Source organism: Gadus macrocephalus, chromosome 16, assembly GCF_031168955.1.
Source record: "Gadus macrocephalus chromosome 16, ASM3116895v1".
Taxonomy (NCBI): Eukaryota; Metazoa; Chordata; class Actinopteri; order Gadiformes; family Gadidae; genus Gadus; species Gadus macrocephalus.
This window is the reverse complement of record NC_082397.1, coordinates 8,481,590-8,507,733: the sequence shown is the minus strand read 5'-3', so window position 1 is coordinate 8,507,733 and position 26,144 is coordinate 8,481,590. Positions and strand designations below refer to the sequence as shown.

The window sequence follows — 26,144 nt, the reverse complement described above, 5'->3', positions numbered from 1 at the left end:
GACAGACAGACAGACAGACAGACAGACAGACAGACAGACAGACAGACAGACAGACAGACAGACAGACAGACAGACAGACAGACAGACAGACAGACAGACAGACAGACAGACAGACAGACAGACAGACAGACAGACAGACAGACAGACAGACAGACAGACAGACAGACAGACAGACAGACAGACAGACAGACAGACAGACAGACAGACAGACAGACAGACAGACAGACAGACAGACAGACAGACAGACAGACAGACAGACAGACAGACAGACAGACAGACAGACAGACAGACAGACAGACAGACAGACAGACAGACAGACAGACAGACAGACAGACAGACAGACAGACAGACAGACAGACAGACAGACAGACAGACAGACAGACAGACAGACAGACAGACAGACAGACAGACAGACAGACAGACAGACAGACAGACAGACAGACAGACAGACAGACAGACAGACAGACAGACAGACAGACAGACAGACAGACAGACAGACAGACAGACAGACAGACAGACAGACAGACAGACAGACAGACAGACAGACAGACAGACAGACAGACAGACAGACAGACAGACAGACAGACAGACAGACAGACAGACAGACAGACAGACAGACAGACAGACAGACAGACAGACAGACAGACAGACAGACAGACAGACAGACAGACAGACAGACAGACAGACAGACAGACAGACAGACAGACAGACAGACAGACAGACAGACAGACAGACAGACAGACAGACAGACAGACAGACAGACAGACAGACAGACAGACAGACAGACAGACAGACAGACAGACAGACAGACAGACAGACAGACAGACAGACAGACAGACAGACAGACAGACAGACAGACAGACAGACAGACAGACAGACAGACAGACAGACAGACAGACAGACAGACAGACAGACAGACAGACAGACAGACAGACACATTTAAATACACACACACACACATACTAGGGCTACATACATACTAGGCCTACATACATACAAAGCAAACAAACATGCAAACCAGTGTTAATTTTGTCAGCTATTTTAGATTTAGTCTTAGTCTTAGTCTTTTGACGAAAATGCTTAGTATATTTAGTCACATTTTAGTCATTGTTTTCCTTTGTAGTTTTAGTCTAGTTTTAGTCGACGAAAAGTCCTTACATTTTTGTCAACTTTTAGTCATTACTTTTAGTCAAAATGTTTTCTCTTTTTAAACTAGTTCAATTAGGCTAACTCTATATAGGCTATATGGACACCTGTTTAGTTGTTCCACTCAAATAGAGTACTAAAGTGAAAACGTTACGTTGTCCTGGCAACCGGATTTTCAGTTCTAAACAACCAAACGAGAGATGGCGTTCTCCATTGCTTCCATGTGTTGTTTCTTTCAGAATTAAAATAAATCAATTTCAAGAGGTGAAAATCACTACCAATCGAAAAATGTCGAGGCGTTCATGTATTCCCCTGGGGTATGAAAAGGAAAAGTTTGTAAACGTTAGTTTAGTTTCGTTTTTTTTTTTTTATATGAAGACAATCTATTCTCAATATTACTTACATCATTGGTAAAGCAATCTCAGAAATCAATTCGCAAAAAGATTGTTCCTTTTCTATAAAAGGTTCGTGTGGCATAGGATTTCCCTTTGTTAATTTGGTTTGTGTAGAACCGAAAATCTGTTGCTCTCGAAACGTGACGTCACACTTTAGTACTCTTGTCTGTTCAGCCTTCAAAACGATAGCTGGTAAATTGTGAAAAATGCATTAAACTGTAATCAGAAAACGCGGTTATATGCTATAAACCCTATAGTATCTTGGGTATAAAGGCTTGGACGAATTTCAAAGTCCACCTTATGTTGAAGTATAGACCGTGGCGATTCCCATTGAAACGAATGGCGCGGTGATTTTCTTCAAAACGAGAGCCGGTAAATTATGAAAAATGAATTAAACTGTAATCAGACAACGCGGTTATATGCTATAGACCCTAGTATCTGTGGAATAAAAGCTGGGAAGAATTTCGAATCATGTACAATGCATAACGTTAGCTCATAGCTGAGTGGACCATACCTCCCGTTGCCAAGTCGTAGCTAAGGTCCGTTCTATTTACTGGAGGAGTGAACAGTTGCATAAGAACCTTACGGGAGTGTACTGATTGGAAAATATCGTGCATTTTGAATGCCCAAATAGCACACCAATAACATTTTCGTCCTGTCTCGTCTCGTCAACGAAAACAAAATGACATTTCGTCATCGTTTTTATTATCACAGATCTATTTTTAGCTCGTCAACGTCTCGTCTTAGTCACGGAAAAAAGGTCGTTGACGAACATTTTTCGTCATATTTTTCGTTAACGAAATTAACACTGATGCAAACACAATCAGAGTCACTCTAACATACAGTCACCCAAAGTCCCACCAAGGCTTGCAGACAGACATACACACACATACACACTTGAAAGCTTGTTTGCTAACCTGGTGGTTAACTAGGTGTTGGAAGGTGTTTGTACTGTGTATGTGCCTGTGTTTGTGCGAGTGTGTGTATGGGTGTGTTAAGAAAGCATTGTCTACAGATTCAGGATGTGTGAACCTGTGCTGAGGTGTATGTATGGCTCTCTTTGTAGCCCCCCAGGTTTGCTGGCTCGGCTTCCTGCTAGCCGAGGCATTAGCCCCGGTGTAATTGCGTTATGGAGGTACCCACTGATCCCCAGTTGTTTTTCATGGACTTAAGTTCTGCTCTCAGACATGTTATGGCTACCTGAACCAACACCCACGACAGTGTCAAGGGCTGCGCCGTAAAAAAAAAAAGAAAACCTTGGTCCTGCGATTTTTCAAAACGGTTTAATATGTTTTCCTACCGACACTCCCCTCCCCCGAGCCGTAACTCAATCCACCGTACCAGGGCCACCGATCAGAAGAAATTAGGCATGTTGTGCTAATGTAACACTTTAAGCTAGCCAGGCTATTTCGCGTATTTTTCTAGTGTTTCTAAAGATTTCTCTGTCTGCGTTCATAACTACCATTTGTTAATTACGTTTGGACTCTAAACCAGCGTCAATCAATACCAATCCTAAAACTGTTTTACACGATGTATTGTACGTTTTGAACTCTTAACCCTCTGTGTGTGTTTCTGGTAGATCTGGTGTCTGGGGAACGAGAGCCGCTACCACATCAACCGCACGGTGGACGGCTCCTCCTTCTCCGTCCTCATCCCCATCCCCAGCCTGACCCCGGGGATTCGTTACAGCGTGGAGGTCGCAGCCAGTACTGGCGCCGGCCCGGGAGTCAAGAGCGACGTCACCTATTTCCAGCTGGGTGAGCCGGGATATGACCTCATAACTGTGCTTCCCCCCCTTCTCTCCCCCCGCTGGGTGCATGAGTCTGATGTGCACTTTTAATTGGACTTGTGTTTACATCTTCGTACTTTCATGCTTTCCCAACGCACTGTTAATCATGCGGCTACGTACTAAATGGTAGCAGCATATTGCAATTAAATAAGGATTTTGCCTTTTAAGTGTAAAAGAAGGAGCGTTTTTGAACATCGTATTTGCTTTTGATTTGGAGTAAACAATGTTAAAGCCCGAAGCTCAAACAGAAAGCGTAACCGCAAGGATTCAGTCGGCGAACACTTTGAAACGCACCCAAAGTGATCCTAGATAAGCATGATTTTTTTGTTTTAACACAGCCTGATCTCTGTCGATCCAGCTACATTCATGTGCAGCAGGGCTGTTCAGACATGGCGGCCCCTCCCTGTTCTATTCACCGGTCATGGATGCTTGATCTGGTTCTGAGCAGCACTAGCATTATGAACACGCTTGTGAATTCAGTGTGCTGGAGAATAACAGTATCAGTGTGGTGAGCCAAACAATTGCCTTATTTCTTGCTATTGAGATTTTTGGTTTGCGTTTTTCTATTTTCAGTTTAGCAATATCGTGTGGGGTTTATTTCCCTAAAGCGCAGTACCACCATCGAGAAATTCTGGATTGGAAAGAAGACAGCCAATTTCACTGTGAGAGAAAGGGAGAGATACGCTGGAAATTGAATAGAGAGAGAGGCAGACAGAGAGCGACAGACAGAGATAGATAATGGAATATAGAGAGAATACAGTAGAGCGAGAGAGAAAGTTAAATAGTCAAAAAGAAAGACAGGCATTCCAGGTTTTTATCTAGCTGTGTGTGTGTGTGTGTGTGTCTGTGTCGACCTTTGTGCGTGTGTGTGAATGCGTTCCTTTAAGCCTGTGTGTGCGTGAGTGCGTACATGTGTGTGGTTGAGTGCAAGGGGGAGTCTCGGCACTGGGGGGGGGGGGGCGGGGGCAGGCTGTGACTGATACGATTCCACCCACTCAAGGGTTCCCGTGGCGATGGTGCTGCCTGTTCCAACACTGCAGTGGAACACTGCGCCCCGGGGAATGCTTCCCCCAAACACATCTGTCACACTCTGCTGAGGCTGGTGGTGCTCCTCATCCCGGCCAGGGTACCTGACTGCACAGCTCCCCCACCCCTCTCCCACTCTCCCCCTGTCCCCCTCCCCTCCACTCCCCTTCTCCCCCTCTCCCCTCTCCCCATCGCCCCCTCTCCTCCTCTCCCCCCTCTCCTCCACTCCCCCCTCTCCCCCACTCCCCCTCTCCTCCCTCTCCCCCTCTCCCCCTCTCCTCCTCTCCCCCCTCTCCTCCACTCCCCATCTCCTCCACTCCCCCCTCCCCATCTCCCCCTCTCCTCCTCTCCTCCTCTCCTCCCTCTCCCCCACTCCCCCTCTCCTCCTCTCCTCCCTCTCCCCCACTCCCCCTCTCCTCCTCTCCTCCACTCCCCCCCTCCCCATCTCCTCCACTCCCCCCCTCCCCCTCTCCTCCTCTCCCCCTCTCCTCTTCTCCCCCTCTCCTCGTTTCCTCCTTTCCTTCTCTCCTTCACTCTCCCCCTCTCCATCCCCTCTCCCCTCCTCTCCTGCTTCAGCCTCAGAAAGGAAACTGCTATTTGAAGTTGTGAAAATGAGCCTCCCGACTCACTTCCACTTCGGGACGTAGCGGTTTAGGACGCAATGAAGGTCTTTGAGTAGGCCGCAAAAATTCAGCCAGCAGCATAAATTCGTTGAAAAAACTGTGATTTATTTTCCATGCTTGAAAAGTGAAATGGCAACGCCAAACAAAATACTTTGATAAACAAAACAAACAAGCAAAGTTCCATTAATCTGAACATGTACCAGCCTCACAGCAAGCCGTCTCTCTATGCCTCCACCAACCTTGAAAGCAGAAAATACCGGGCTTAAATAAAGCCAACCAATTACACAAAATGGTAGATACCAACTGCCATGGGGGTTCACCGACCCAAGTACCACAATACATTTATATTTTATAACGAAATCATAATCAACCAGACACTTCATTGTATATCTTAACAGTTTGCATCTTGATCATAAAGTTCACTGTTGCACAAATGCAAAATAGCATGATAATTAAACATAGAAAAATAACGTCCCCCCCCCCTTTACAACCAGTCATGTTCCTGCATCCCAATCAGGCAATGATTCAATTCCAGGTGCTCATGTTCGGGAAAAGGAGGGCTACCTTTTCACAGATGTATAGACGGGAGGAGAAACCGGGAGGGATAGACTTGGTCTGTGGAGTCGGGGGAGGGGCTGGTGGAGGGGCTGGTGGTCTGGCTGGCTGCATGGGTGGATAGGTGGGTGAAGGAATGACTATGTGGATGGCGGATTGGTGGATGGGTGCCTCGAAAGATGGATGGTTTTTTGATTGGATGTCTCGCTGTCTGGCTGACACAAAGTCAAAAAAGAAATACAACATCACAGGCCTGTCTGCCTGTCCAACTCAATCTTCCCTGTGGCTACAAGAGCGTTGATGGAAGAAGTTGTCTGCACGATGAAACAAATAATATGATGGAGAGAGGCAGAGAGAGTGAGATACAGAGAGATCGAGGGGCAGAGGGCGAGTGAGAGAGGCAGAGATAGAGAGAGAGAGAGGGAGAGGGAGAAAGTGAGAGAAAGCGAGCGAGAGAGAGAGAGAGAGAGAGTGGCAGTAATACAGACAGAGAAGAACAAGAAAGAAACAGCTTGGTGAGATTCTGCACCAGGGGGAGCTGGGGCCCGAGTCAGAACAAGAGATCTTTCATGAAAGGCATGTGTTCATGTGTGTGCGTGCGTGTGCGCGTGTCCCCGGCTAACAGACGAGGGGAGCAGACTGAGAGGTGGGTGCTGTGATCGTGGTCGCACCCTGCGCTCTCTCAGTGTGTTTCACAATAGCCAAACAGCTTGGCCCACACTCACTGGCCCTGTGTGTGCGGAGACAAGCTGCAGCTTGGCGCTCACCGCCAGGCGATGACAGAACGGGCCTTTTATTAATATCATTATCGCTATTAAAGATCCACCGGTTTCTGCTGTCCCTGTAATCATCCACGGTGGTTGCACTGCTCCGGTGCGTCACGGAGGCACGATGCTTTGAATGTTCCTCGAGGAGAGACAAGCTCTGGTCTGTTTGTTGATGACTGAGAGGTTGCTGGAGGAAGCTTTGTGATTAATATAGAGTAAAGTCCTCCCTCCCCCCTCTTCGTTCCCCCCTCTCCCCCCCACCTCCCCCCTCACCCTCATCGGCGCAGATGAAAGAGAGCCTTTTTTTGTGATGTCGGGGTAAAGAGAAGCTGGAGGAAAATGGTCCCCGTTTATTTGCTCCTCTGGCTCCCGTTGCTTTACTTAAAAGGAAAACATTCCTAATTTCCTCCCAAATGTTTTGACTTTGACTGTCATGATTTCACACCCGTCATTGCGTTGCCGTTCTCTTTCCCCAAATATTTACATAGAAATATTCTTGACTCAAATGGTTTCTTTCCCCTCTCCTCTTTCATCAGGGGTTTAGTTTCTCGTTTCTTTTACTACTATTTTTTACTACTATTTGTGAATGTTATTTTTCTTTAGGCTTTAAATTGACTTGATATATGTGTTATTAATGATCAGTTAGGCTGTCAGTCATTTTGCTCAAAGATGTTTTGGAGTTTTGACAACTTTACTCTCCTTGTGTAAGCTGTAACCCCCTTTCTCTCTTCCCCACAACTCCTTCTCCTCCTCCTCCAACACCACCTCCTCCACCCTCCTCCCCTGTCTTCCACCACCTCTTCCTCCTCCATCTTCTTCTCCTCTTCCTCCCCACCCTCCTTCCTCCACCTCCACCCCCACCTCTTCCTCCACCTTCCCCCCCCCCCCCCTCCCAGACGCTTCGGGCCGCATGACAGAGTCGCCGTCGGACCCCCAGAACCCCCTGTCGCAACAGATCTCGGATGTGGTGAAGCAGCCGGCGTTCATCGCGGGCATCGGCGCGGCGTGCTGGATCATCCTCATGGTGTTCAGCATCTGGCTGTATCGCCACCGCAAGAAGAGGAGCGGCCTCTCCACAAGCTACGCCGGCATACGCAAAGGTGGGTGTTTCATGCAGCACGCGTGTGTTTCCTACGTGTGCACGTGCCGAGGTTATCAGCGGTCGGAGGGAGACGATCTGAGGGAGTTGCGATATGTCTCCATTGCAACTTCCACAGTATTCTGAGAGGTTTTTTAAAGGAGCTGGTCGTCTGTTTAGGGTGCTTGAGGTACGATAACATCAGATAAGGTGTAGCTTTATTGTTGGATTTGTTCAGAGAACTGTCCAGAAACAGAAACCCGATCTGGGGTGCGTACAGGTAGACGGCAGACAGAAGGGGATCAAACCCAGTAACTTCCTGGCTGAGAGTCAACACCCTATAACACACAACGGCTATCAGTGTATGGATAAAGTGTAGACGTAGAAGTCTTGCAGACTATAGCATCAGGTTAGCTCCAATCTTGTTGACAAACTGTAATGATTTCACTCCTCATTACCAAAATATCTCCCAACTAATTCACACCCTCAAGTGAGACATTGGATGTTTCTGATGCAGAGTGTAATTTGGAGTACGGTACTACAGTTTTGCGGTAGTGTGGGTGTGTAAAAATTGTTTTCTATTGCTGAAGATTGTTTGGAAACTGAAGCCGCAGAGCAAAGTCCCTTTTAAGTCGTTCCATTTTGATTTCCCTTGGAAACAGAGAAACAACAACAACTATATTATGCATCTTGCTGTTGTTGCAAGCCAAGGTCTTTTATTGTGGAGGAGTTGGCGCTCCTTGCGTCACCCAATCGCTAGTAAGTGTCTTTGTTACGGCGGTTCGGTGAGAAGCGCTTCCCTCTTGGATGTCGCTGCTACTGCTTCTAGTTCCACCCAGACGGCCCGACCAAACCAAGCCAGACCTTACCCCCCCCCCCCCCCCCCCCCAAATAAACGCTTTTATTTTGAACTGACTTGAGCCAAAGTGACAGGGTTGATGACACAAGCCCGCCCCCTTCCCACAACGCTCACACAAGAGAACCAAGAGGGTCTATTAGGGCTTTGTGCCCGGGTCTCATTTGTGTCTGGGCCGGTGGTAATGTGTGTGTGGGCCCCGGGGCGATGCAGCTGGTTGGGGCCCCGTGAAGGGCCCTTACCTGTTACCCTGTAACCCCCCCCCAGAGCTCGCTGGTCAGAGGGGATCCACACTTCACCCTGCTCCGCTCCAGACACACACAAACAATGGGGGGGGATTAGCCGGGACTCTGGCGCTGTCGAAGGCGTAGGGTGGGGCCAGCCTGGAGGTGGGGGTAGACTGGCTGGTCTGCTCCATGTTAACCCCCTGGGTGGGTAACCCCCACCCTCCGGCTGGGGGTTAGGAGTCATTTAGACAGGGGAGGGAGATGGATACATTGGCTGAGCTGTTGTCTTGATCTGCCTGGGGGCTTGGGGGTCCTCTTCCGTACGCAGATGCACGTGTGGGGCCGATTGTGACGGCCACGAGTCTGGTGTTTTCATCGTGGTGTGGATTACCTTAAAGTCGTCTTTCTCAGGCACACTTGATGACATTCAGGAAAATAGACAGCTCGGTTTTCGAATCTAATACGGCAGCGTTGCGTTGCGGTGTGTGTGTGTGTGTGTGTGTGTGTGTGTGTGTGTGTGCGTGTGCGTGCGTGCGTGTGTTGGTTGCAAACACGTGACGGGCAGCTCAATCGCAGATGTCTAATGTTCAAACCAGGAATAAAGGTAACGTTTTGGCACACTGCAGGCTTTCTTTATTAGAAACGGTTGCCAAGTCGCTTCGTACTTTACAGACAATAGCCGTTCTGTGAGCGTAGATAACTTCCTCCCCTTACCTCGGAGGTTGTTATGGCAACCGGGTCGGTGTTGTTGGGCGACCGCTGCGTGGAGGAGGAGGAGGAGGAGGAGAGAGAAGGTTGAATTAGGAGGTGGTAGCCGCGGGCTCCGTATCACTCCCTTTAGGAGGACCGCTGCTCTCTCCGTGGGCACGGGAGGCAAGTATGTCGCCCTCTCTCGCTCGCTCTCTCTCCGCCCCTCCATCTCTCCCCTGATTTCTGAAACCACATGGGGCCACGGTCCCTGTTGGAACTGGTAAGTAAGAATGTTTTGAGAAGAGGAGAAGGGTATAATTGCAACCACATGAAGCAACAGTCTTCACTCGAAACTGAAGTAGTTGGAACGCGGGCGGTGTGTGTGTGTGTGTGTGTGTGTGTGTGTGTGTGTGTGTGTGTGTGTGTGTGTGTGTGTGTGTGTGTGTGTGTGTGTGTGTGTGTGTGTGTGTGTGTGTGTGTGTGTGTCTGTCATCAAATTGCTTTTCCTGCGTAATTGTCCTGGCAGTGACTGTGCCCCTCTCTAAATAACCCCTTTGTCAACATAGGTGTTGGGCTAAACAACAGCACATTTTCTCCTCCCAAACACAATCACAACACTTGCAGCTCATTAATTGAGTCACGCAACGTTTTCCTTTTCTTTTTGTTTGCCCCGCAGCAACTGTTCAGCTGCGTTTTGATATTGTAATATGCAACAAAAAAACGGGTGTACTTTCTAAATTGTTCATTAACCATTGACAACGTCAAAGGAGGTTATTGAGGAAAAAAGTGGTTGATACAAGTTTGAAAGGTGCCTATTTACATATTTATTACTTTCTTGTATTTTGTCTTACTCAAATTAAAATAACATAACAACTTTATTTTTGCCGATACAATATCATCCTCTACTTTATTCAAGTTTGTCACTAATAACAGTGTCAATGAAGATAATCTCCACAAATGTATTAATGTATATACGTATGTATGACATTCATGGGGAAGGCCCCTCTTGTTTTCCTAAAAGCCAATTATCCATATCTCTCAGATAATGGTGAGACAGGGCCATGGCTGACGACAGTCTAGACTCTAGAAGGTCATTAAGGATTCTGAGAATTCAGAACGTGCTATCTGCAGGCAATCTGCGTTCTGAGCATATTCTGAAACAATAACCTTTCCAAAGAAGGAAGGAAGTAAGAGTAAGAGAGCTTCATCCACAGTCTGAGAACATAATCCACCGTTGTTATTTTTTTTTGCATTTACCGATACAAGTATTAATATATTGCGCTCCGAGCCATCCCCTGACAATGACACAACAAACACGGTCACCTCCAAGGAGGAGACTAACGTAACATATTTCAGATGGTGTTCCACGCTAGCCTTCGCTCCGTGGCTAAGTGAACGTAATCAATCTGCTGTGTGTGGAAGAAAAGAGAGAAATCTCCTTGGTGAGTGACCTCACCTCCCAGCAGGCCCTCTGGAAGCCTGGGACTAAAGTAGAACCAGCAGCTGGACATAGTCTCACCTTCCACAGGGAGGGGGTCTAGGAGGGACGTGGAGGGAGGGCTGTGAAACAGCAATGAATGAGGAGAAGAGAATCTGCAATCTTTTGTTTTAGGTTTCTTTTGTAATGCAATCTCTGGCAATGTGATATGGTGGTGTGCTGTCACTGTGGGGGACACAGTGGTAGAGATGTAACAGTACACAAAAAGTAGAGATGTATTTTGTGTTCATGTTGCTGTTTCCTAACTCGAATGGTTTGTGCCTGATGTTTGTCTTGTTTTCTCTCCTTATTTTGGTGTTCTGCCCGGACCAACAGTTCCATCCTTTACCTTCACACCTACAGGTAAGCCCTTTTCTCTCCCTGTTATTTTCTTCTTATTTCCCCCCTCTGTTTGGCAAAAGCTCTACAGAGATCAGTAATCAAGTTCTGCACAAATCCTATGGTTTACGTCTTCAAAACACACAGTGCAGACGACCTGCAATTCGTGTCGGTTTGGATGTACATTTCCCCTCCAAAAGTGGATTAAAAACCGCTCCTGCTGAAACTCTATACGGACGCGGTTAGTTCTGTGAAGAGCTGTTGACTGACTGGCGTCGAAGAGGACCACTTCATCTCACAGCCGCGCCGAAGAGAGGGAAAAACAGCAGTATCAAGACGTGTTGAGCTTCTCCCAGACGATGATTTTAGCGGTGACAGCACGCCAGGCTAAAAGAGGAGCGTGTCAGGCAGAGAAGAGCTTGAAACCGGCGTAGACTTGATCAAAGGTAACCTCAGGAAGCGTTTTACCATACAGCAGCAGCAACACACGCATTAGGTAGGCAGGAGGCAGTCCCAACGAAGAGGTTATCCCTGAATTGAGGTGACGTTCAAGAGATGAAAGGAATAAATCGTTCCTTTGTTTGTATGTGTGTGTGTGTTGGACGGGGGGGGGTAGGTGTGCGGGTTTGTGTGTGTGGCTGGGGGTGTCTTGGTGTGTGTAGGGGAGCATGTGTGTGTGTGTGTGTGTGTGATTGGATGGGTATGTTTGGGGTAGGGCTTTGTGTGTTTATGTATGTGTGTGTTGATGTGCGGGCGCCGGGTAGGCTGTGTGTGTTTTACGTGTGTGCTTGTGTGTGTGTCTGACAGGGCGTTGGCAACACTCTATTCAGGAGTAGCAACAGGGTAAAGGTACAGTGAAAGTGTGAGGGAGGGGGAGAGAGAGAGAGAGAGTGGGCGAGCTGTAAGGGAGTGAGGTGTTTGTGGTTGAGCTGACTAATCCTATCTGTGCCCGACTCCAGGTGAACCGTGAACAGTTTTTTTCTTCCATTAGACCTCAAGGCTTAGTTTTTGGTCTGGAATTTACTTTTTCAATCTTGCTTCAGAAGGCGCTGGAAGTTTGAACCCTTTCAGACCCAATTCACTCTGAGCTCATCTCTTTTAGCCAATGCTGCGCGCTTGTTTATGCTTGGCTGTTTATGGAAGCACGTTTTAAGCCAGTGTTTCTCAACCTGCTGTTGAAATGCTGAAACAAAAAAAAACAATTCAAGTCTATTTCCGCATAGCAAGGCATGTTGGTCAGGTTCGGGAAATTTTGGCTGTAGATGGAAAAGTAAGAAAAGCAATTATTTTTCTGAATATGAAGAGGATGAACCGTCACACAGACACCTCCACACACACACACACACACACACACACACACACACACACACACACACAGCAATACAATACTCATGGAAATACTCAAATTACAACACAAACCACAACTGACACACACACACCAAAGCACACATAACCAGCTCAACACACACAAGCATCACAACACACACACACATTTCTCAACCCTCGATTCTGACGAGAGAGCGAGACCGACAGGCAAAGAGTGAGAGAGAAATAGAGCAAGATTGTTATTAAAGTTGGGAGTTAATCTCTCCTTCACACACTGGCAGCCTAGTGCTCCTTGAGAGGGTGATGCAACCTGCAGGCGGCTACAGACAGACTGGGCTGACTGGGCTAACTGGGCTGGCTAGGCTAACTGGGCTAGCAGAGGATAACGGCTCTGAAGCTCCATCCTCCGAAAGGCTCTTACACAGCTCTCAGCCCAGAAGGTCTCTCATGCACACACATAGGGGTACACACACAATAACTGGCATGTGCGAACAAGCCCATGCATAAAATCACAAACACGCACACGGAACCACACAGTAACACTTGTGCAAGGGCCTACACACAGAAAAACACACACAAGCACAATTTGGAACGCACACAAATAATTATACACGTAGACGCACACATCACATACAGGCACAATCCCTGAACCACGCAGGCAAGACAAACAATAACACGGTACGCAGCTACACCGCCACACACTCACATTCATTCACACACTACTATAATAATAGTATATCTTCAATGTTATATTCTGTATATCTTCGGTCCAGCTGTCCTTCCTCCTGTGCATGCTGTTTAACCGCCTCCTTGTTGTTCAATCAGAAAGTCATATATTTCTGTCTTTCCATATTTACATGATTATGGTGACCATGTCCATCAAAACCTCACCGTTTTAATGTCTTGTTTTTCTTTTCTTTTCTACAGTGGCTTATCAAAGAGGCGGCGAGGCCGTCAGCAGCGCCGGAAGGTAAGAGCAGCATTTGTGCATCAAAATAACGTGTTTATCCACATGATGGTGTAATACTCACAAACGGACACTAGGGGGAGTGCTCTGACTTTCTAAGCAATCCGGGTCAGGCATCTAGTGGGTGATGCAGAGATGTCGGTGGTGGTGGTGGTGGTGGTGGTGGTGGGGGAGGTATTTTATGGGACTAGCAGCAACAAAGCCCCATCCAGCCTGCCCCGCAGTCCGTCCTTATCCCCATACACACACTCCCGGTCGCCACAAGGCTGTGCCCTAGCTTCACCGATGGATCCAACCCCGTCGGAGGAAACAAGGAGTGGTCCTTAGCCGAGGCTGCTGTATCGGAGGATGTCTGCCATGCAGTAGCAGTTAATGCTACAGAAATGGTGCAACCCTAAGTCCACCGAAACGGGGAATCGCGTGAACATATCACTATTTAGTATTTGGATGCTTCAGAACGTCTGTGAAGACAAGAAATTCTGTCAAGATGCTGCATGGCATTAACCCTGATAAATATTGATTCAGTAGTTTCACCTTTTTAGTCCCAGCTTGCATACATACACGTATGTATGGTATGATTATATAGGTTTATATAAGCGTGTAGTCTGGTTATTGAAACACCAGCTCTGAAGAACATTGTAGCTCTGTTTGTTCTTCTCCCTGTGAAAGATGCGCTCCCCTGGTAGGGCTGTGTCTGCTCGTTGGGAAGACAATGGCTGCTCAGTTCTCCTACTCCGCTGAGTGACTGTGCCTCCATGCCGCCAGAGAGTAATTGGCAGTACAAGACAAATGAGTGCGATCGCTCAAAAACGAAATCCAACACTCGAGTCATTCCAACATACTAGAAGAAGAATAACAATCGTGTGTTTGGATGCCAGGTCACTTTTTGGATTTCACGTTTCCCGGGCCCCGTCTGTGGATATTAACATGAGTGAAACAATGTATGTGTGGCTTTGATGGAGCTGTTGAGAGGCGAAACCCATAGTATTCCACGCGTTATTATGTTGATACTCCTAGTACTTTGTCCGCCCCGCAGCCACGATGAAGATATCCTGTCAAGCAGGAACGCTCAGAGTGTGCAGAATAAAAGACGAATGAGCTGCTCTGAAAGTTAGAAGCCAAGTCGACGAGAGAGAGAGAGAGAGAGAGAGAGAGAGAGAGAGAGAGAGGGAGAGAGAGAGAGGGAGAGAGGGAGAGAGAACATTACATAAACAGACATCATATCCCTGATAACCCCCCCATGGATCTCGCTCGCCCAGCTAGCCGGCTCACTCTTATTCCTCTTCACCTCCTCTCTCTTCACTGTACGGCCGCACTAAACTTATTCAATGATTGAGATGTTCCCTGACAACGCAGTGGAGCCCCTTTAGCGGGGGAAGGCGGAGAGTGGTGTGTGGTTCAACGGGCTTCTGCCTGCGTGCCTTTTTGCCGACATTAAATTGCGAGACGCGCTGGAGTTCTATCCGGCCCCTGGTCCAATCGGAGTCCATCGCCGGAGCCCCCAGCCAGACGTGTCATAATGCTGTGGGGCCAAGTGGAGCGAACACAACCTACTTAGCCGGGCCTTGCTCTAATGTGCCCCCCCACCGCCCCCACCGTCTCACCACACACACCCCCCCAGCCCCCCCACCCTGGGGCCCAGGGAGTCAGGGAGATGTATGAGGAGAAGGGAAAATAAATAAATGGGGAAATGAAAGAAGGAAAGTACTTTTATATATATATATATATAACCGTTCCGAAGAAATCCACTGGAGCGTAGAGGAGGAGGAAATACTATCTGAGTTTTGTTTGTGTACTTTAACTTGAAAAGGCATTCGAATTCCGTTCTCACACTGGCTTTGTGTGATGTCATGTTAACCCACTTCTCCACATCCCCCCCCCCCCCCCCCCTGGATCCCCAGTCATCTGAATCAGTTGACACACACACACACACACACACACACTAACACAGGTGTCTCCCGGTTGTCCCCCGTTCCCTCTGACGCCGCCCGTCGCTGCGCTGTGTGTGTGGTTGTGCAGGCCCGGTCTGCTGAACATCGGGGAGTCGGCGACCCAACCCTGGCTGGCAGACACCTGGCCCAACTCCTGCTCCAACCACAACGACTGCAGCATCAACTGCTGCACTGCCGGCAACGGCAACAGCGACAGTAACCTGGCGACGTACAGCCGACCAGGTGAGTCCCTTCCACCCAGACCGGCGCCAGCCCGAATAAATAACCTGCGACTGATTCGCCTCATGGCCCGACGGAATCGTATGCAGTGAATCCCCCCCCCCCCGACCGAGCGGAATCCACTCAGGGGGTTCAGGAGATACGATTGGTCGGGTTTGCTGCTGCTGTAGTAGAAGAAAAAGCAGTAAGAAAAGATGGTATCTGATATCTGGGTTAGCTCCCTGGAGAATATTGCAGCGCGCTTGTTTTAGTTTCTGTGCTTTGGCTCGTCTCGGCGCAGGAGAACAACCTGGAAGTCTTAGAGAAGGCTGGCGAGGTGGAGGGCGGCTGTGTTGTCTGATTTATTTGAAGTTAAAGTGGAGATGTTTCGGGCAGGAAATAAAAAGTCCCCACTGGAAGGGCTTACGGCTTTGCTCCTGTCGCTAATCGAATTGAGCCGCTGGATTTCCATACTGTTGTTGAGGTCCGTAATGTAATTTCCCCTAAGTGCTCAGTTATTTAAGAAATGTGGAGCGGCATTTAGAGGTCAGCGATGGACGGCAGCTGCTGGCCAGAGCGAGAGAGAGAGAAAGAGAGAGAGAGGGATGGAGAGACTGGTGGATAACTAGAGAGAGGGATGGAGCGTGAGAGAGAGAGTGAGAGAGAGAGAGAGAGAGAGAGAGAGAGAGAGAGATGGAGAAAGAGAGAGAGAGGGATGGAGGGATTGGTGGAGAGAGGGAATGATGAGACAGAGGGATAGAGTGAGAGAGAGGCTGATGAGGAGAGAGAGGTGCACCTGAAAGAGGAGAGAGAAAGAAGCGCGAGAGAGAGAGAGGGGAAGAGAGAGAGAGAATTAGAGAGAGAGAGAGGGAGAGAGAGAGTGAGAGAGAAAGAGAGCACGCATTACGGTTCAACACCAGCTGCCCTTTTAGTCTAGTCAGCACCACTGAGGTTTTCATTACGAGAGTACAGTAAGATTCGTTCCAAAATCTGGGAAATCATGCACACCCACACACACGGATGCATGCACACCCACACACACAGGCACACGGTGACCTCCCTTGAAGGAGAAGCGAGCAAACAACATTTGGCTACAACTAGCAGTTAGAAGACGGATTAAGGTCATTCGTGATTATCCAATACCTTATTAGTCTGCACCGTCATTAGCGACTGGCTACCTCAGAATGCTTTAAGTGTAAAATTATTGACATTGGACCTTCAAGAGCGATGCCCTCGGTTTCAGGCGCTTATGGTCCTCGTGTCATTTCGCCACCACATTAATCCCAAATGTTGTGCGTCTAATTGGTTGTTGAGGTTCCTCTGGTTGCTACAACAACATCCTCCCTAAGAGACGAAACCGCTGCTAAACCCAGCGTCAGACGGCCAATCAGAACACGTCTCACCCGCATCGCCGTCGGCGCGGGGCAACGCAACTAATCACAACCCTGGCTTCAAGTGTTTATCTTTAACTCTAACACCGGCCCTCTCTGGCGCGCCTCGGCGCTTGTCTTGGAAGGAATAACATAACCCGTGCCGAGGCGCAGCCCGCACTCACCGCATGACATCCGCAGCGTTTGACACCCACAGTGTTTGACACCCGTCGCCGCCTCCGCGCCCCCCCCCCCCCCCCCCTCGGAGGAGCCGGGGCCAGATCCCGATTCCTTTGTGTGCGTGCCAGCAGCCCGAGCTGTGTGAACGCTAAGAGGATCACGGACGAGGTGACGGAGGAAGAGGAGTAGGAGTTAATGTCCCTTTATCTCGGCAATAGGGGTTCTTACAAAGACGCAGTCGTGCACGCTTGTGCACACACACGCAAGCAAACACACACCCACATTCAGACAAACACGCACGTCGTGCACGCACACATGCACGCATCCACGCAGACCCACACACACACACACATTCACACGCACACCCACAAACTCGCAAACACACACACAGACACACTCGCACACACACACACACCCACACACTCGCAAACACACACACACACACAACATACTCGCAAACACCACACGCACACCCTCTTTGAAGTGTTGCGCTGTTGGACACAATGCGAGGCGTTGTTTTCCTGTTGAGGCACCTATGGCTGTCCTCTTTGTTTACCGGCGAGCTCAGCCCTTGGATCCACTGGTGGTGGGGGGGGGGGGGGGGGGGGAAGGTGCGGATTTGAATATTTTATGAGGCGGGGGAAAATTGGATCTGTCATCGTAGCCGTGCGCTGACTGCGTTGCATACATCCCCAGGCTTTGCTTCAGACACTTCCACCCCCCCCCCCCCCCCCCCCCCCCCCATCCCTCACAATGAGACCAATCACTGCGGCGTCGCCGTCAGACAGCCGCAGAACGCAGAGGATTGTGGGTCACGGTCGAGTGATTACGGATTACTGCTGTGTACTATCTAGTCGTTTGAGGCTTTTATCCAAAGCTATATAAAATAAAATACACATAAACGAGCATGTGGGGGGTGAAGGAATTTAACAGGTAGCACACTGTGGGATCAAACCTGGAGCACGGGTCCGACTGGGCGTCGAAGACCCTAGCCACGTGCCCATCCTGCCCCCAACATCGCAGATCATAATGGCGACGTCTTAAAGCCACCTCCTCGCCCGCACCACTGGTCAAGCGAGCAGGTTGAGATGTCCCGGAACCTTCTGATGGGAACGTGTAAATACTGACCGAGCGTAAAAGACGGTTTTGTTAGGTTGATCTGCCTTGTCGCAGTAGTCCGCTTCTCCATCTTGTATTCCTCCCAAAACCTCACACGACCCCACTCACCTGGTGCGCCAGGGTCACCCAAGGGTGCTGCCCCACAGCACAAAGCTCCTGGAGACAGTAGTTTGACTAAACCACCCCCCCTCCTATCTCCCGTGTGCCCCCCCCCCCCCCCCCAGCCGACTGCATCGCCAACTATAACAATCAGATGGAAAACAAGCAGACCAACCTGCTGGTGCCGGAGTCGGGCGTGTACGGCGACGTGGACCTCTCCAACAAGATCAACGAGATGAAGACCTTCAACAGCCCCAACCTGAAGGACGGCCGCTTCCTGGGCCCGGGGGGCCAGCCCACGCCCTACGCCACCACGCAGCTCATCCAGTCCGCCATCATGGGCAACGGCGAGCGCGGGCCCCCCGGGGGTGGAGGAGGAGGAGGAGGGGGAGGAGGAATGGGGGGCGGAGGGGGGGAGATGAACGAGAAGCACGGCTGGAAGCCCGGCCAGGTGTCCCAGCAGCAGCACAAGCAGCCGGACCTGGCGTCCCAGCTGCAGTACAGCATCATGGAGCAGAACAAACTCAACAAGGGTGAGAGGAGATGAAAAACAAAAAATGGCTGCCCTGACGTCACCGCATCCACCTCTTCAGTTGATTTATTTTTCCTCCTCATTGCTTCCCCTCTTTGTTCCTGCCGTCTCTCTGCTCGCCGTCTCAGTGGAAAAACTACCCATGATTCCCTTTGGTTCTTGTCTTGCCTCCTTCCACTCGTGTCAAACGTCGCCTTCCATCCGTCACAATTTTCTATCACTCTCCTGTTGAAACTGATCTCCGCCCTGCTGTGCAACTATACATATATATATATATATATATATATATATATATATATATATATATATAATTATACATAAATGTGGCTTGCTGTAAATAACAGCCTTGTAGGGACAGGACAATATCTGGGTGGCTTGTCAGTTGACACACTTGACCGGAGGTGTCGACACGTCTGAAGGAACGATTAGGGGTCGCTGGCAGCGGGAGATTTATCCTTTAAAGAGGAAACTTTTCCAATCAACCAGCTCCCTGCTTCCCCACGCTGAGAAGCCACATCTACCGCCGCAGTTTAGAGTTTCAGCCTTTTTCACTCTCTGTCGTTCTTTCGGAGACATGTTAGACACTGCATGTTTTCTTTGGAGTGCGTCGCTGAAAACACACAGCATGGACTGCATGTCTCGGCGCTCGTGTTTGCATAACATCCTACTGTAGCTTTCTGTAATGCCTTCAACATGTTCCCTTGCTTTTTCCATGGGGCCTGAAATATTTTTAACCTTCTGCCTACTTGTACTTACTGCCTGGCTGTCGAGAAGGTCACTGTGGGCATGTCGATCTACCTCCCCCTTCCTCCCCCCCATCCCTCCCTCCCTCCCTCCCTCCCTCCCTCCCTCCCTCACCCTCCCCATTCCACACTCCACACATTTGATCCCTTTGCCGAGAAAGTCCTTTGAGATGTTCTGCCTATTCCCCCCTTGGGCGATGCTAACCATATACTCTGTACCCCTACCACCACCACCACCACCACCACCCTCCCCCCGTCCCCCGCTCCTCCCCCTCTCCTCCCCACCAGACCGCTACAGAGGGGGGGACAGCCCCATGCCGGCCACCATACCCTACAACCAGGCCCACGAGAGCCTCACCGGGGGCTCCTACAACAGCTCTGACCGGGGCAGCAGCAGCACTTCAGGTGAGCCCAGGGCGGGAGGCTGAGTGAGGGGTTGAGGGGGTTTGAAGGAGGGTGTTTGGATGGAGGTCGGTTTTGGAGGGGAGGTGTCGTGGAGGGGTGATAAGGGGAAGTCGAATCAAAATGCGAATTGTTAACCGCTGAGAACGTCAGCTTCCCCTCACTCAGGACGGTTCTGCCTGTGGTTCCAATGGATTCCTCGCTTTTCTTTGGACTTAATTGCTTAAAGTGTTTTTTTTCCTTTTTCTGCCTTATTATTTCTGTGAACCACTTAATCACATTCACCTCCAAGCTTCATTTCAGACGCTCCCTCAAAAGCAATAAATCACTTTGAGACTTTCATAATGCGCGATCCTTTAAAAATGGTAATTTGATTAATTTCCATGTCGGGGCCCTATCGCGAAAAAAAAAGAAAATGCACGTTTCCAGGGGGCGGAAAACGTGCGAAACAAAACCCCGAAGAAGAGAAACCCGACAGCGCTATCTCTGAACATAAGCGAGAAGAGCGCAGAGAACAACACATGAGTGTTCCGCATGAGGTGCCAGGGTGGCATCCCAGGGATATTTAAAGCACAAGACACAAAGGGATTTGTCATGTTTTCAAATGTTAGCCTAAATTGTTGTTGTGTTTTGTTGTTGTTACACCGGGTGTTTTACTGTCGCTGCTTGGCGACGAGTCTACCCCTTCCCCTAAATCTTTTGTTATCTGTTTGCGGCAGCCATTAGCTAGCTAACACGTACATTCTCGCATAAAGAAGAAGCTTAGTGCGAACAAAGCCTAAGCGTCTGTTTTCGGGGCTAAGACGAATGATTGGACGTCGCGGGCGGCATGCAACGCTGCCACCTTAATGCACAGGATCCATTCTCATATTGCATTTGAAGTTCAAGTCATTAAAAAGGGTAGCCTTTGGTGCTTGCCACACCTCACAGCTCATTGGTTTGCAATTCCAATGCTTTGTTGCTAATAGGCTCTCTCTTTTTTCCACCCTTACCTTCTCTCACAACGCATGGGGGCATTACTGTGGAGAAATGTCCTCCTAGAGAGTAATTCTGTCCCATTAGCTTCCGCCGCGAGAGGCATGTGCACTCACAAGCAGGGGCCACTCCACGTGTTGTTCCAGACAACCTTTTTGCTCCAGACTTGTTAATCCTATTTCTCTAAATTTCTACCTTTCTGTATTTATTTTGAAGCTGTTTTGTGGACATGAATTATGGATCGGTTGCGTAAGAAAAAAAGAGAATATAGAAGAGTGTGGGTGTGTGTGTGTGTGTGTGTGTGTGTAGGTTCGTCTATCTCCCTGTGTGTGTGTGTGTGTGTGTATGTGCGTGCGGTGTGTGAGTTTGTCTGTGAGTTTGTCTGTCTGTGTGTTTGTGTGTTTTTGAGTGTGTGCTGATGGTTGATTCGTGGGTTGTTCTGTGACTGAAATGGTTTTCTCTCCATCTCTCTCCCCCATGATGGAGCAGGGAGCCAGGGTCAGAAGAAGGGAGGCCGCACCCCCAAACTCCCCAAACAGAGCACAATGAACTGGGCTGACATGCTGCCCCCCCCCCCAGCCAACCCACCCCCCTGCCACAGCACAGAGGAGTACTCCCTCTCCATGGAGGACAGGTGGGCTTGGACACACACACACACACACACACACACACACACACACACACACACACACATGTGTATCTTTTTTTCATTTCGCCCCATACATAAGCATACACATGCACACACGCACGCATACACAGACCGATTAACAGACCAACACAGACACACACACACACACACACACACACACACACACACACACACACACACACACACAGACAAACACAAACACATACACACACACACACAAATAGACAAACACAAACGCATACACACGCACACACATACAGATAGACAACATACCTACACACAGACAAACACACACACACACACACACACACACACACACACACACACACACACACACATATAGACACATAAACACATACACACACTCAATAATACTGAGACACACACACACACACATGTACCAAAAATCCAGACGACAATTTATTTTATTTATTAGGAATCGGATCTCCCTCTCTCTCTCTCTCTGTCGGTGCTACTTTAGTAATTGCGAGTGTATAGCCTGAGGGCTGTTTGATGCATGGATGTAACCTACACGTCAAGCCTTGACAGACGGACACCATGAATATTTACAGCCCTGGTTATAGCGGCGCATCACAAAAACACCAGCAGCTGAAGCTAACGAGACGTATGTGTGTGTGTGTGTGTGTGTGTGTGTGTGTGTGTGTGTGTGTGTGTGTGTGTGTGTGTGTGTGTGTGTGTGTGTGTGTGTGTGTGTGTGTGTATGGTCTGTTTATTTCTTTTTTTTTATGTCTGCATGTGCCTGTCTGTCTGTCTGTCTGTCTGTCTGTCTGTCTGTCTGTCTGTCTGTTGGTGTACCTGTGCGTGCATTTGTTTGTGCGTGTATCTGTGTGTGTGTGTGCGTGCGTTCATGTCTGGGTATGTGTGCACGCCCCCCGTCCCCCCCGTCCCCCTGACAGCTACGACCCCCACATGCAGTGCCCCATGCCCCCGTCCCGCATGTACCTGCAGCCCGACGAGCTGGAGGAGGAGGAGGAGGAGGAGATGGAGGAGATGGAGCGCGGGCCCACCCCGCCCGTACGGGGGGCCGCGTCCTCGCCCGCCGCCGTGTCCTACAGCCACCAGTCCACCGCCACGCTCACCCCCTCCCCCCAGGAGGAGATGCAGCCCATGCTGCACGACCTCGCCGACCTCCACGACCGCAGGTGTGTGTGTGTGTGTGTGCGCGCGCGCGCGTGTGTGTGTGTGTGTGGCTTAGTGTGTGTGTGTGTGCAGACTGCTTGACTGCTTGTCCACTATCTACTTTAAAAAAAAAATAATAATAAATCACACATACAGAGAAAACTTGTTTTGATTACTTGACTTTACTTGAGCAAAGTCAAGTCATAGTAACAAAAAACAAAACAAGGAAGGTGCATTCAATTCGCCTTTACCATTTGGTGGAAGCTTTTATCCAAAAGCTACCGTGAACTTTAGGTTCTTCTTGCTCAAGGGGTTCTTCCGGGTTATTCTGCAGACAGTGGGCATCGAGGGCGCTGCCGTTTGGCTGGGATTCAAACAGCCTTCACCACCACACTCTCCTGCCCCTGGCAATTAACATTTTGCGATCCAATTGTTAAAATGGCGCCGTTAATGTTCATGGTGGTCGTAACGGTATATGAGGTCATCCCCGTGTGAGTTATGAGTTCGATGAATCTGACGCTGTGCTCCGTACTGTGTTCCCAGACGCCACGCTGTGAGCCCCCTGCCCCGGCCCCTGTCTCCGTCCCACACCTACAGCTACATCACCAGCCCTCTGGGCCCCCACCCAGACGGCGTGGAGGAGGAGGATGAGGAGGATGAGATGCTGGAGGAAGAGGACGACGAGGAGATGATGGACGGGGAGGAGGAGGAGGAGGACACGGACGCCGAGATGGCCAAGGGGGGGCACCACCTCCCCCATCAGCACCTCCACCACCAGCAGCAGCAGCAGCCGCACCTCCACCACACCCACCCGCACCCCCACGGGCACCGCGGCCACCGGCCCCAGAGGAGGCTCCTGCTGCGGGGCCTCGAGCAGCAGCAGACGCCGGCCTCCAGCGTGGGCGACCTGGAGAGCTCCGTCACGGGCTCCATGATCAACGGCTGGGGCTCGGCGTCCGAAGAGGATAACGTCTCGTCGGGTCGCTCCAGCGCCGTCAGCTCCTCGGACGGATCCTTCTTCACCGACGCAGACTTCGCCCAGGCCGTGGCGGCGGCGGCCGAGTACGGCGGCGGCAAGGCCCCCAAGTACCCCAACGCACACGGACAGGAGCTGGCCGTAGGGGCCTCCGGTAAGGGCCGCAGGAGGGAGGGGGAGCTGGTGGTTTAACACATGGGGAGGTTCCTCGGGGTTCGCTGGGTCCAGCAGGGCCGTGTCCAAAGTCAAAGCCTTTTAGCGTTTTAAGTCAATGTCGACAAGGCGGTTCAAAGTGATCAAGTACATCTCAGAAGGCTATCCCTCTTGGAGTGTCCCCTGTAAAGCATTCCTCACTCTTCCTCCACTGTCTGTCTGGAAATCCCAGCCTAAGGGTTTCCGAAGGCTATCAATCTGGTTATTCCCCCGTTTACATCTTACAGCGGTGGGGGTGTCAATGCAGATTTGAAAAAAAACTTGGGAAGAAAGTCTAATCTTTAATCATCATCTCTACATAAGCAAATGCACCTTCTACATAAAGATAGACTAACTAGACTCATCTTAATTCTTAAACCCTGAACTGTGATTTTTGTTGACTGTAGCTTTTTGACTTTGAACTGCAAAGTTTCTCACACTTGTGGCTCAGGAGGTAGAGCGGGTTGGCTGGTATACGGACGGTTGCTAGTTTGATCCCTGGCTCCTCCTAGTCGAGGTGTTCCTGAGCGAGACTCCTCACCCTGAATGCTCCCGACGAGCTGGCTGTCGCCTTGCATGGCTGACTGCGCCGTCGGAGTGTGATTGTGTGCTTGAATGGTTGAACGTTAGGCAATATTGTAAAGCGCTTTGAGTAGCCACTGATTAGAAAAGTGCTGGATAATTGCAGTCCATTTACCATTCAACACATCCACAGAGTTTTTCTCCATGTGTTTATTTTTTTCTGGTCCACTTTTGCCCACCCACGGAAAAAAGATCGTAACTGGCGTCGGAAAATGATGCATCTATAACCGTAGCTACCACTCAAGCTAGAGTTTACTAATGTGAAAAGTTTACATAGTTGACCTTTAACTCTTAGGGGGTCGTTTCTTACAGCGAGAAAATACCAAATGGCGTCGCTGGGCCACCGTCCGGGAAGCCCAGTGTCTACCGACAGCAACATGAGCACAGCCGTGGTGCAGAGACGGCCCAAGAAACAGAAGCAGCCACAGCAGCAGCAACAGCAGCAGCAGCAGCAGCAGCAGCAGCAGCAGCCGCCGCAACAACACCAATCGGCCCACCCAGGCATCCAGCGGCGTGAGGTCTATAATGAAGGTAGACATGTCATTACCGTACTGCTACCTCACTTTCTCCCCCTCTGCAACAGTTGTCATTTAATTTTTACAGACACCGTTGTGTACTAAAGAGACACAAAGGTTGTGAAAGTGACGGAAATTATAGTACGGTTTTGGCAAACAGGTTTCGGAGCGAGGGGGGGAATGTTTTCGTCGGAAACGGAATGGAAAGGTCGGCAAAACCTTGTCAAACTTTGAACCGTTGATGGATTTACGATTTCTGTCTGCATGTGATATTGTGGAGTGTGAAGAAAAGGAACGGGGGATCGTTTTGACAGCTGCATCAAAAAGTGCGGTTTAGTGCCGACACCTTTTGAAATGGCAGCTGTAGTCTCTGTACTTGTGTTTTACTACCGAGTAACTGTCTGCTGTCTGATTCTGTGTTTGGGTGTTGAAATGGAGATGCAATCTTCACCCACGGTGAGCTAATCATTGAGGGAGTATTGCTGTGAGGCAACATCTACCATTGATTGAGTAATATAAAGAAATAAATAATTACAAACTTTACCACCACCAACACAAACAAACCAAAAAAGCAACCTATTTGTTTATTTACATTGATATGTTACCAGAACTTTTTCTTGGTGTTTTAGCTAGGTTTAAGATGCAATATTACTCGCACCAGGGACATTTCTGTGCATTAACCCTTTAGAAATGCTACCATTTAAAAAAGAATAATAATCTTGTATCTTTTCTTCTGTATACCTATCATGCTACACGTTGACTGCTGTGCAGACAGACAGTTTAATGGACTATACAGCTTACGTTATCAGCCCTTTGTGGAATGGTATTCTGTTACATTGCCCTGATGATAATCTGAAAGAGGATCTCATGGCTACATTAGCGAGGTAGCTGCATCCTGCTAGGAGCCCAGATAGCATGATAAGATCCAGTGGTTTCAATAGTCAAACCTGGGTGTGTGGGTGTGTGAGTGTGTGTATATGTATGTGTGTGTGAGCATCTTAATTTATATATATGTGTGTGTGTGTGTGTGTGTGTGTGTGTGTGTGTGTGTGTGTGTGTGTGTGTGTGTGTGTGTGTGTGTGTGTGTGTGCGTGTGTGTGTGTGTGTGTGTGTGTGTGTGTGTTTCAGTGCATGTGTGCCTGTGCGCACCCATCCAACTGTATGTGTGTTTTTCGTGTGTGTGTGTGTGTTTATGTGACGGATAAATGCACGATTGCTGCTGGTGATCTGGAGGGGTGGGGCCACAGAGAACAGGAGGG

The 26,144-nt window shown here is 49.4% G+C and overlaps 1 protein-coding gene across 4 annotated transcripts in view; it reads left to right on the top strand.

Moving 5' to 3' along the window:
• robo1 (roundabout, axon guidance receptor, homolog 1 (Drosophila)) overlaps positions 1-26,144 on the top strand; it is a 62,637-nt gene that overhangs the window by 29,827 nt on the left and 6,666 nt on the right. For 2 of the 4 annotated variants that reach the window (XM_060074287.1, XM_060074286.1), the window contains 11 exons: positions 3,121-3,298; positions 7,198-7,401; positions 10,966-10,992; positions 13,222-13,264; positions 15,281-15,435; positions 18,305-18,712; positions 19,743-19,859; positions 21,321-21,465; positions 22,398-22,643; positions 23,164-23,750; positions 24,683-24,901. In XM_060074287.1, the coding sequence (XP_059930270.1) occupies positions 3,121-3,298; positions 7,198-7,401; positions 10,966-10,992; positions 13,222-13,264; positions 15,281-15,435; positions 18,305-18,712; positions 19,743-19,859; positions 21,321-21,465; positions 22,398-22,643; positions 23,164-23,750; positions 24,683-24,901 (2,329 nt within the window). The remainder of the gene's footprint in view (positions 1-3,120; positions 3,299-7,197; positions 7,402-10,965; positions 10,993-13,221; positions 13,265-15,280; positions 15,436-18,304; positions 18,713-19,742; positions 19,860-21,320; positions 21,466-22,397; positions 22,644-23,163; positions 23,751-24,682; positions 24,902-26,144) is intronic. The other 2 variants (XM_060074289.1, XM_060074288.1) reach the window with 2 other exon arrangements.